The 12,882-nt window shown below is 36.3% G+C and overlaps 1 protein-coding gene across 11 annotated transcripts in view; it reads right to left on the bottom strand.

Moving 5' to 3' along the window:
* Nucleotides 1–12,882, bottom strand: part of RUNX1T1 (RUNX1 partner transcriptional co-repressor 1) — a 168,950-nt gene that overhangs the window by 8,154 nt on the left and 147,914 nt on the right. For all 11 annotated transcript variants that reach the window (XM_077270828.1, XM_077270838.1, XM_077270834.1 and 8 more), the window contains exons 9-10: nucleotides 7,055–7,123; nucleotides 1,885–2,075 (exon numbers count right to left, since the gene is read on the bottom strand). In XM_077270828.1, the coding sequence (XP_077126943.1) occupies nucleotides 1,885–2,075; nucleotides 7,055–7,123 (260 nt within the window). The remainder of the gene's footprint in view (nucleotides 1–1,884; nucleotides 2,076–7,054; nucleotides 7,124–12,882) is intronic.

The raw sequence follows: 12,882 nt of genomic DNA on the forward strand, positions 1-12,882 counted from the left end.
TCCTTATTATCACATATAACAATGAACCTTTTCATACAGAAAGAAAACAAAGGGGTTGTTCCATGAACAAAGTACATTTTAATGAATAAATCTTAGAATAAAATCCTGGAATAATAATATATAATATAATAATATGTTATGTGAAATCAGTAAAAAGCATATGGCCCAAAGGCCTGATTTAAATATGTAACAATAAAGGATAAAAAAAAAACTTGAAAAATACAGATCATAAAGTATGACGTCAACAAAAATGCCCGCAAACACAGAAATATACCCACAAAGTGAATTACTCAACAGTGCCCTCCATACACATGGTATGAGGACCATACTGTTACTGTACCCCCTCCCTCAACCCACCTGGCAAAGTATGGTGACCCCATCACATTATGATTCCCTTACTGCAATCTCCACCTAGTCCTCCACCCAGTATAATGAACCCCACATATTCCTAGATATACAGTATAATGGGCCCAACATAGACCTCCATACAGTATAATGGCCCCTCATGGTACGCCATATAGTATAATATCCCCACATAGTCATACATACAGTATAATGGGCCCCACATATTGCTTTATACAGTATTATGGGCCCCACATATTCCTCCAGTCAGTATAATGGCCCTACATATTGCTTCATGCAGTATAATGGCCCCATACAGTCCTCCATCCAGTATAATGGGCCCCACATAGTCCTTCATACAGTATGACGGGCCCCACATAGTCCTCCATACAGAATAATGGCCCCATATATTTCTTCATACAGTATAATGGCCTCATATAGTCCTTCATACAGTACAATGGCCCCACAAAATGCATCATACAGCTTGATGGACCCCACATAGTCCTCCATATAGAATAATGGCTCCACATAGTCCTCCATACAGTATAATGACCCCACATATTGCTCCTTATAGTATAATGGCACCACAAAGTGCTCTATACAGTATAATGGCCCCATATATTGCTTCACACAGTATAATGACATCACAAAGTGCTGCATACAGTATAATGGCCTCACATAGTTCTCCATACAGTATTAAAGGGCCCTGCATTGTCCTATACACAGAATAATGGGCTCCATATTAAAAAAATAAAAAAATACTCACCTGTCCTTGTTTTCCCGCTGATCCAGTCTCAGCAGCGAGCACTCTGAAGCTCTGCACTGCTTGGCACAGCAAGTGCATTGTAGTGATGCCGATACAGTTGAGAATGTAATGCTGGGCGGGGTTGGGCAGGGGGCCAGAGTTTAACATATATGACTTAAAGAGAGTGTTCATTTTTATACTGATTTTTTAGGCTTCAGCAAAATGACTGCAGTCACTCTGTAACGCTGAAAATTGGAAAATCCAGGTAGTGTTCATGGCGCTAAATTTCTGCAGTTACTCTTTAACGATTCCCAACATGCCAACTACATTATCATCTGCTGCTCTCAATGGAAATTGTATACTGATGGTCACTTACTGTAACTATCTAGTTGAAAATATATACAATAAAAAATAATCAGCACTCCAAAATTAGCAAAGAAAAAAGGACCTTTAATAGCTCATGTGGAAAGGCGATGTTTCAGTTACAAAGAACCTATCTCAATCTCTTTCTCATATCTATCATATATATATATATATATATATATATATATATATATATATATATATATATTTGTCACTATCTATCTATCTATCTAATATTTATCTATCTATAATCAGTCTAATAATAGTAATTCAGTATAAGAAGACCCTTATATTGCAGATCAGCTTTAAAAATAAACCACAGAATAGTCTGGAATTGTTTGCTTTCTGGAATCTGCGTCTACAATACAAAATGAATGTTCACAGCTGACATAAAGGTGTGGTCTCTGGCTTCAGCTGGCTTTCTACCTTTTTACCTCGTTTGAGTCTTCTTGCTGGTTAATGACGGAGAGTGCATCCTCTGCTGCTTGCCTCTTTGCTTCTGCCACCGTCCTTTCCATTTTTGCTCTTTCCGTAGTAATCATTTCATGTGCTTTTCTTTCGGCCTCTGACACTGCTTTTTGCAGCTCTGTCATCGCTTGTCTTTTCACCTCGTTTACTGCTTCTTCTATAAGACAATGAGGATATTTCTGTCAATCAACATGTTATGCAGAGTTCCACAAAGAACATTGGAGAACCCAAAGTGTTCACAGATATGAAGCTATGTGATAGAAATACCTGTGTCCTGAAAAAGGGCAAGAACTATACAAAACCTGCCTGAATTTTCTATAATCAATCCTTACTAAAATAAGCTTTACTTACACCTCAGGGGTCATTACACAGTGCAAATACCCAGTGCACCTTGAATGTATATATATGTGGATATATGCATAATGTGAGTAACTAATCATAAATATATTAATCCAACTTGATTTATAACATAATTATTAAAAACATAAATAAAAATCAGACAAGTATACATACGTGATAGCAGGGCAGAGCCACTAATCACTAAATTGCACAAAGTCATAAAGTTGCAAATGAATACAGTGCAATACAGGTAGGGTAACGAATAGTGCTGGATCAAAAAAATGCCCAAAGTACAAAATATGCACATACCTAGTAATAGAAAAGGCCATTACAGTTATTTAAAGTGGCCAAAGGATATTATAAAAACGCTTCATAGGACTCTGGTCAGATTAGTAATCTGTAAAGGGGCTGCTGAACCAGAGCCCTGCCAACCTCCTCCCCCTATCTGCGGTCATTCTTCAGAAGTATTGCTGGAGAGAAAATGTATATGGCTCTGGCCCAATGGTCACAAATTAATAAGGTGGCCCCTAGACCAGGGTCTGGAAATCCTTTTGATCACCACTAGTTTCATGCATATCCAGTCACATGGGGAAAAGGATGGATGATTATTCATCATCTACACTTCTCCCCTATGTGTTGTTGCTCCATGTGTAGTCATTGTGAAAAAGCAGAGTGACCTATATACAGTCAACTACAGGCGACCACTCAATTTTCAAACATGGGTGACCTCTTTTTGAATGTCAACTATGGTTGAATTCACCCTGTTATATCACCTTTAGTCTAATATGTATGGACAACTTAAAGGAAACCTATCAATATATATATTGATATAGGGGTAATCTGCAGGTTATAGTGTTCGAAAGCTGTGCGGCAGATGCACTAAAAGCTTGGCTACCGGAGGGGTTGAACTTCATTCTTCCAAGCAGCCTCCAACTTTTAATCAGAGAGGTGCAGCCAGCTTGCCTCCAGTAATAATGAGCGTAAGGTGTAACTACACTCCTGCACTGACTGACAGCCAGCTCAGCACTGATACACTGTAGAGTTGGCTGTCAGTCAGTGCTGCAGCATTGCTACAGCTGCCGCCAACTACACACTGAGCAATGACTGTAGCCACACTGGGCGCACCTCTATGACTGAAACCTGGAAACTGCCGGGAAGAATAAAGCTCATTTCCTCCCGGTAGTCGGGCTTTCAGTGTGCCGGCCGCGTGGATTCTATTTATGGACCAATAGATATAAGATTTATTTTTGGTTAATGTTAATGGGTAACCCACAACACATAAGAAACCAGCAGAATTTATACCACACTATTGTATCCAAAATACTATAGTCAACACGTGCAAACATGTGTGTATATATCTAAAAAGACCAGTTATTTTAAAGATAAACTTATTTAATTCACATATTTGGATTTGCATATTTATTCTGATATATCAACCCTTAAATTTAGACATTAACGGTCGATGGTCACATATACTAAAAGACAATGGACAAATAGCAATGTTTTACAATCACCAGCATGCATGATTAGTTTTACCTCATTTAGATGTATATTACTGCCTACATTATATTTTTCATAAGACAGGTTTTTTTTAGTAGCTAAAGCTAAAATATTCCTAAGGAAACGGTTGTCTGATTTCTTTGTTTTTTTTTATTATGTCGCAACACAAAGAAAATACTTTTTTTCTAAAATAGTAGATAAAAATGCAGTAAAAATAAATTAAATAAAAAATTTAAAAATAATGTTTTTTTTTTAATATATTTTGTTCAGTCGCTTATTCACAACATTAACAAAGACAGACTAAAATACTTCATTTAAAGAAAAGATCTAATTTAATTATCAAGGAAAGATATCTTCCACTTGATCCAGTTTATCTAATTTTCATCTTTATTCAAACCAAAATGACAATGAATAATTGAAAATTTAATAAGCAGTAATTATTAACTTGGCAAACGTTGTACCAATTAACACTCTATTAAAACTAATTATGACATGTTTCATTCAAGTGTTTTCACCTAATTGTTTCACTCGCTTAAAAAGCACCTTAATTAAATGTTCTGTTTAATTAAGAACATAGATTTCTAATAGAATCATATTACCAGATATTAAAAATTAAGAACAAATGAATACGTTTCAGGAAGCGATCTTTAAAGGGAACCTGTCACCACGTTTTTGGAAGATGGGATAAAAATAGCGTTAAATAGGGGCAGAGGTGGGCGTTACATTAGTGTGTGTGTTATGCGTTTATTACCCACCTAAGTTGCCGAAATAACTTTGCAAAGTCTCCGTTTTCGCCTGTCAATCAGGCTGGTCAGGTCACATGGGCGTGGTGTCTTCACCCAGATTTGGCGTAGTTTTCCGTTGGTGGCGTAGTGGTGTGCGCATGCCCAAAGTCTGGAATCCTCTTCCAGGGGATTTAAAATAGCGCGGTGTTCGTTATTGCATTGGTGATCGGTGGGCGCGGCCATCTTCCTTTGGCCGCGCGTGCGCAGAAGCGGCGCTCTGCTGGCCGCGGCTTCAGGAAAATGGCCGCCGCGATATCCATCTGCGCACGCGCGGCATCCCGCGGCCATTTTCCTGAAGCCGCGGCCAGCAGAGCGCCGCTTCTGCGCACGCGCGGCCAAAGGAAGATGGCCGCGCCCACCGATCACCAATGCAATAACGAACACCGCGCTATTTTAAATCCCCTGGCAGAGGATTCGGGACCTTGGGCATGCGCACACCACTACGCCACCAACGGAAAACTACGCCAAATCTGGGGGAAGACAACGCCCATGCGACCTGACCAGCCTGATTGACAGGCGAAAACGGAGACTTTGCAAAGTTATTTCGGCAACTTAGGTGGGTAATAAACGCATAACACACACACTAATGTAACGCCCACCTCTGCCCCTATTTAACGCTATTTTTATCCCATCTTCCAAAAACGTGGTGACAGGTTCCCTTTAAAGACACTCTCTGCAAACCACTGAAGATATTAATTTTCCCACACACCATTAGCAAAACAACAGAACATTTTTTTTTTTTTATCGCTTTTATTTTCAAATTTTAAGGTTATAAAATGCAACTATAATTTGTAATCATGGCAAATAATCGCAGAATTTCTTCTGAAAATGAAAAGGATCAAATTCGAAAATCTATTTTCTTTATTTTCATGACTTTTTTTTGTTATTAAACCAAAAATTGTATTTGTATTTTTCTCCATTTTTCAAAAATATGTTTTGAACATAGTGGCGACTGTGGTTCTTAATATGAAATCCGTGAATAATGCAACCTGGGCTTAATTTACTTTGAATATTCAAGGTGAATTAAAATTCTATCTAAGTGGCAATACAGGACAATAATTTTTGCTTACGATCAAAGCTACAGCTTGACTAATTGTATATGCTAATCAGGCAATTTATATTTAAATTATGCATTCCTATTCTAGTCCCACAGGCACGAACAGATCTGCACAGAGAATTGATAGGATGCTCACAAGGTGCTTGCATATTTATTACCAAATGCAAACAAAGCTTGCTTACTGAATAAGAAAAAAACTAAAGAATGTGGTATCCGTCGTCTTTTATTATAAGGGTTACAATTTATTTTTTTTCATTCATCACATATTATACAATCAATGCAATTTCATATGAGTGTAAATGTGGAATACTGCCTTTTTTCTTCATTAAATATTTTATATTTGAAACCACTGTAGACCTAAATTATCATTGTTTTTAAATATGGATATCTTCAACACATTGCATTAATATCATTTTTTTATAATTATGCAATTATTTTATTTTTTACTTATTTTAAATTCTTATTTATTTATTTTCTTATTTATTATTTCTTTTTATTATATAAATATATGTATTTTATTTTTAGCTATTTTAGGTATTATTTATTTTACATTTAATTACTGCATTTTAGTCAATATTTAATTATTTTATTCACCATTTAATTACTGTTATTGTATTATTATTATTAATAATAATGATTTTTTTAATTATTTTATACTATTACTTAATTAATTTAATTTATTATTTATTGATTTCCATTATTTTTCAAATTATTTTTTATTATTAATTATTATTTAATTATGTTAGTTATTATTTATTTTAAAAAATAATAATTATTGTATTATTATTATTATCATTATTATTTATTGTTATTTTAAAATATACTATCTTTCAAATCAATTTTGTTTTCTAGGGATAAAACAGCCTAAAAATAATAATAATAATAATAATGATGATGATGATGATGAAAACAAATAATTTTGTTTTCTGGGATGTAAAACAACTCAGAAATAATACTAAAAATACTAAAAATAATAATAATAATAATAATAATAATCATAATAATAATAATCCCCAATACATAAAAAGCTAGAAAAATATTAACAATATTATATCTTTTCACTGGTATGATGCTTGAAATAGCAAACACTACGCCCAGTAGTAGAAAATATGGCACAAAGGGCACACGATTTGCCTATTAATTCATCGCAAACGTCGTTCACCATTTTAAATGTGTTCTTGAAACATTACGGACTCATCTCAACAATACAGGCTAATGGGACCATGCATAGTAATGACACAGCCAACATAAAAGATCAATAGTATCTCCTGGGGTTGAAGATTTTCTACAAAGGAATTCCACAGTAACCCATGTTATAATTTTGAGCAGTTATTAAGGATTATTGCAATTTCGCTCTGTTACTAATCAGTCTGTTTTTTGATTCCTCACATCAGTGCATTAACAACTGCACACATCTGCCAGAACACTAGGTCTGTGTTTTTAAACAATCCTTACCAGCTTTCTTCCAAATTTCCTCTGGCACATATCCAGAAGCGGGCCTGTGAAGGAATTCCCGATGCGATTCTGCAGAGGAGGAAGAGAGAGAGAGAGAGAAAAAAAAGAACACATTGAGAGTATTGCTCATTTGTTAGTACTTGAGACTGACAGTAAAGCCCACTCTGATATCACGCTGCAAGTATTGTCTACTGTACACAAAAATCTCATTGTCACATCTGTTTCATGCCTTCTGTAGGAATGTCGACAGCATAACACCATGACATTCTCTGACAGATTGCAAATATTCCAAAGAAATTAATGCAAATGGAATTTTCAACAGCGAGCAGCACTAACTGAGCCATGTGAGCGCCGGCTCATAAATATCAGCGTCAAGCTTGGATGGCGTAAAAAATGGGGAAAATCTTTTTAGTTTATGGAGGATACAAGGCATTTATTAATTGATTTTAAATAGTTAATAAAAACCATTTATATAGATTCTGTAAGTTCCTTTAACATTTTGTCAAATTCATGTGCCCTGGCGATGGGCGATGTGACCGGTTGCCAAAAGAATAGAGTAAAATAACATTGCTTGTGAGTTACTATATGTCAGGGGTTATCATACCATAAATCATAGAGATTTACGCTGGGTCCTAATATCCTAAAAAGGTAAGTCCATCCTTATCACCATTTTGCAACTGCGTAAAGGGGTTGTGCGACCTTGGGGTACATGTCTGCAATCACTCTATGTAACTGCAAACTCATGACTGCTCACATCGTGAGTACAGCATGCTATGAAGATTCTCTGGTGCTAAGAGCGGACGATCATGTGAAAGCAAGTATGTGATTTGCATACTTCCAGTCACAGTCCGACTAGACATGACCAGCATTGGTCAATACACTTGCAATGATCAAGGCTGCACACGTCTAGTTGGCACGTGACAGCATACATGCAAATAGCATAATTGCAGTCACATGCCTTCATCTCCCAGCAGTGTAAACGGTGAATCCTTACAGCGTGTAGTGAACGCAATGTAAGGATTCACAAGTCTACAGACTTGTGCTCCAAGGCCAGACAACACCTTTACATGCATCTAAAATATAGAATAGATAAACTGTACAAAACACCTTGTGTTTCCAAAGTAACAGGCTACAAACAAGCCATGTGTAGTCTGATCCTGCAGTACATTGCTATCCATTTGTCTCCTATTTTTTGCTAACATAAGATATGTTGGTTATCAGGACACATGACATATAGAAGGGATTAAGACAGCAGGATCAGACTACACAAGGTTTGTTTGTAGTCTGTTACCGTGGAAACATCTAGAAACTGTAACAATGATACCACCTGTAGGGTAAAAGTGTTTATTTGATACCTAGCCTAACCAGCAGCTGGCTGTACTATGTATGACAGCTACCGCAAGTAGTATTGCCACCAAATCATTTCCTAATATGTTTGCTATATTTATTAATTAGGAAGCCTGATAACATTTAGTAATATTTAAAGAGCAACTTATTACAAATCGCAGTTATTCTTCAGAAGTGCTGGGTCCTGAGACCCTCATTAATCAAGCACTGTGAAGAAGTGCTCAGCTTCTCCAGTAGACCTGCATACAGCGGCTTATGGACTCCATAGACTTTCTATTGAGCCTATACGTAGCCGGGTGCATGGCTCTGGCAGAAGCAGAGTACTTCGGCACAGTGTTTGAGAGATGAGTGAGGATTTCATGATCCAAATCCCTACCAATTCATCAGCAATTTTGAAGGACTACTGAGATTTGAAACAATAATAATAAGAAATTATCGTTACGTTTTAAGAAAAAATGCCTTTTAACAAAGGGTAGCTCATTTTCTTAAATTCTGTACAATAGAAAATATTGATAATAAAATGAACATTAAACCTGCTCTTCATAAAGTAGGCTTTGTTATATATGCCTCTAATATATAAATATTTTTTTTAATATACAAAACGTCAAAAAGATAGAAAAACATGTAAAACATATATAAATGTCAGCAGAGATTTTCCCAGCTAAAAACACAGAATAAACTCAATCACACCTTTAACAGATCATAGCAGTAAAATATGCCTTCTTTCATGCCACCCTACTAGCACACATATGTCATAGTTTGGCACTGTAGGTAGAGTAATGGTAGACGGCAACTCTCACTTCCTCCGGATGTATATAATTTGTCCAAAGGAGGGAAGAGTGAAGCCAGCGCTGATTGGCTGCAGGGATAGCATGACATAATGTCACGCGATCCCGGGATGTTGACACTGCTGAAACGGTGCTGACACTGGAGGTGAACGTAGGCGAATGTGTTTTACTGAATTCAAACAAATGATTGAGAATGATTGTCCGTGTAGTGGACAACCCCTTTAAGATATCTATATCAATAAAGGGTCTCACCTCATAAACCCGTCTTCCATGAGAATGAAAGTGAAATGTTGTAACCATAGAAATATTTCAGAGTAAAAAGCGAACTCTTCCAAGAACAGATTAGCCAAGCTGCTGAACAGCTGTGAAAAATATATGACAAAAACTATGCGGTATTACAAATTAGCCACTAAAAATACTTTGTTGTGATTTTCATCAGACTCAAATTATATCTGATTATTTACAGTGTTATTCTATCTGAGAGTCTGCTAGCCAAAATACTGGGGTTAACATTTAGCTACATGGAGAAAGTCATATTTTCTCATTAACAAGGAGATAAGCGGTTGACATGGGACTGCCTCAGATGACCAAAGATAGTTGCAAGTAAAATAGAGCAATTTGTAAGGACTTGAGCTTATGGACATACAACTCACGATGATGTATAAATATATTTCAGTAATAGAGTCGGCTTGCTAGACCAAGGTACATTGAACCCAAAGTAAACTCTTCAATGGCAGAATGCCAATGCTGTGCAATGGATTGTTATTAGGTAAAGAAAGTAATGGGGAGTGCAGAGGAGAATATTGAGGTCACCACCTACCCACAGACAGTAACATTTCACAAAAAAACAGATGCACTCATGTCTGCCTGTGAATAGTTTAGCTACATTTAGCAATGGTCTTTTAGATTTTAGCAGTTACCGTTCAATTTTAAGAACTTAATTTTCTTTACTTAGTAATAGGTGATAGGCTAGGATGTGGCAGCCACAGATGTGGAGCCCAATGAAATTGTACTAGATCATGTTTTGTGACATTGACCTGTTCAGCTCATGTGTCTGGCTTAAATTGTGATGGGGACAATATATGTTATGTCTCAATTCTTCCTTGTGTTCCAAAAATGAAGTCAAGCTGGTTATATATGTTAAACCTCTACCAAACCCCACATACTTGGCCATGCGTGCATGTGTCCTTCACAGAGAGAATAAAGTAATCTGCTGAACTTAAAGAACAGCACTAGAAATTCAACATGCTCAATCGTTATTTCTCTCTGAAGTCACTAGGCCCACATACACATGAAAAGGTTTAATGGTCCCACTGTAAAGCTCCCCGGTACAAAATAAACAGCTGTCGGTCGAATGATTGTTCTGCCGATCATTCAACCAACAGGTATCTCTCCTAAGTCCCCAAAACACAGGAATGTTTGGCTTGGCCAAGCATTCACCTGGAGGACAAAAGGATCGGAGACTAGAAATCCAATGTGTTGGATCCTTCTCTTCTCAAGAATCATCTGCTAGGGTTGAAATGGGGGCCTACCTGCACAATAGACCGTTGGACAATTCTGCCAATATTGGTAGGTTTAGACAAGTTAGTCTAATGTGTTTGAGGGCCTTGTGGCCATCTTTATTGGGGGAGTGAAGTACTGAAGACAATTCAGAATGATATATTAAGATAAGTTGTAGCTACTGATAATTTAAGTCTTCAGAGATTATTTTATCGTTTGAACACCTTTAGAAAGAAATAGGGCACATGTCAAGTTATTTATTATTTAGCTTCTGAAAGAACCATCAAATTTAGGACTATCTAGAACAGGGTATTTGCGGTGTGAGATTTTTCAGGAAATATTCCGAGATTTAACAAAAAGTTTGTTGATGCACTGTCAAAGTCCTTTGAAGAAAATGATGGCTCAAATGCTACAGCACAAGTAGATCCAAAATGTACAAAAATGGGCAAAAAATATTCTAAAGAAATAAAAGAGTGACCAGAACTAATTAAATTGAGATTCTGGAGGGACATTTTTTTCTGTGTTCCCATTGAAACCAATTGGATGTAATGGCTAATAAAATATAACTTTACTTTGTATTCAGTTACACCGCAGATGTTACTACAATGTGAAATGTCTCAAGGATTCTGAATCTAGATTTGTGGATGTGACTAAATGCTTCTTAATGTCAGACTTTACGTTTATGACTCACTGGCCCTTTAAATCATAAATCATATACTAATAAAATGTAACACAGCTTCTACAAACTGATGGAATCTAACAGAAAGGAACACATGGGCAAAGCTATGGCGACTGTGGAAATAGTATAGACAATAAAAAAACAGATATTTGTGTTGGCACAAATCACTTGCTGTAAAATCCTTGGAAAAACAAAACGTCCTGCACTATTGATTATTTTATATTTTGTGGAAAAACACATAAGCTGAACCTTATTTAACCTAAAGTTTAAGGAAAATCATAAAAATGCGGGTAAGATTATTTTTTATAAATTCTATAAGTGACGTTTGTGAATCCAAATATGGCAGCAATGGGATAATCTGCAATGTATAATCTCATTCCCTTTTTCGAGGAGAGGAAATGGATGTCATCTGTTCTCCAAATATCATGATTCAAAGAAAGTATATGTTCGGAAATAAAGCAGAAGAGGATAGGTGGTTTTCTTGTATTCATGTGTCTATATCATGTTTATACTAGATTAATAAAATGGCACGGCACAGTCCGAAAAAGGAACATAGTGCCAAACTAACGGCAATAAAACATGCAATGGTTAAAAAAGAAATCTGGTGATGACTTGGAGTCTTTGGCAGATTTTAGGATATGTAATCCATGTCTCACAAAAGAAGAGTATTATGATTACAAAAAGGTCAACATCTGTGTGTCATGTATTATTCAGATGCGAATGACATTGTATATATCAGCCATTGGCTCCCATTGAACAAAATACTGCATTTCTTTGCATAAAATTGGACTGAAAAGCATAGTTGGCTATGATTTTCAATATACAGAAGCAGCATTGTCTAACTTGACATGATGCCGCAAGATATGTGACATCTGATTTGACATGTTCAATGGCATTTGCTGCGCTAATGGTCCAGTTACAGTTTTCTGCATCAATATATTCTTCTGAATTATAGTGTCATAATTAGTTGTGTGATATATTAGCAAATACTACATCTGTAGCTGTAGTAAGGTATATCAAAGATGTGTTAAAAAGTCATCCCTTTGACTTAGGTTTTTGGTGATATAAGTTTCTGGACATGTTTAAAGGGTATTTGAAAGTGAGACCAACCCTCCTAAACTGCCTATGTAGGCATACAGGTCTTCCTAAAAGATGTGGAATGGTAACATCTTTTGGGCTGTATGTTGGACAGTTATGGTTGTTATAATCCTGTGATTTAAATAAAGCTGTGGCTATTTTGACATCCAAACTCCATGAAGCTGAATAAAATGATACCTTGATAGCTGCTATTCGATATCGTATGCCAGAGAAATCCATGTTTTTCTTATATGTAAATGAGCTGTTAAGGACTATAAGCTGGACACATATCTGCATGACAATCTGCTTCCAGAGATTATTTTTAATAGAAGGTAGAGTTACCAGTGTGAGTCAAGTAACTAACACAGAGCAGCAGAACTGAACTTTGTCTCTTTATAAACACATTTTCTGCAGCTCTCACAGCTCTGCTGTATTGC

Source organism: Ranitomeya variabilis, chromosome 6 (genome assembly GCF_051348905.1).
Source record: "Ranitomeya variabilis isolate aRanVar5 chromosome 6, aRanVar5.hap1, whole genome shotgun sequence".
Taxonomy (NCBI): Eukaryota; Metazoa; Chordata; class Amphibia; order Anura; family Dendrobatidae; genus Ranitomeya; species Ranitomeya variabilis.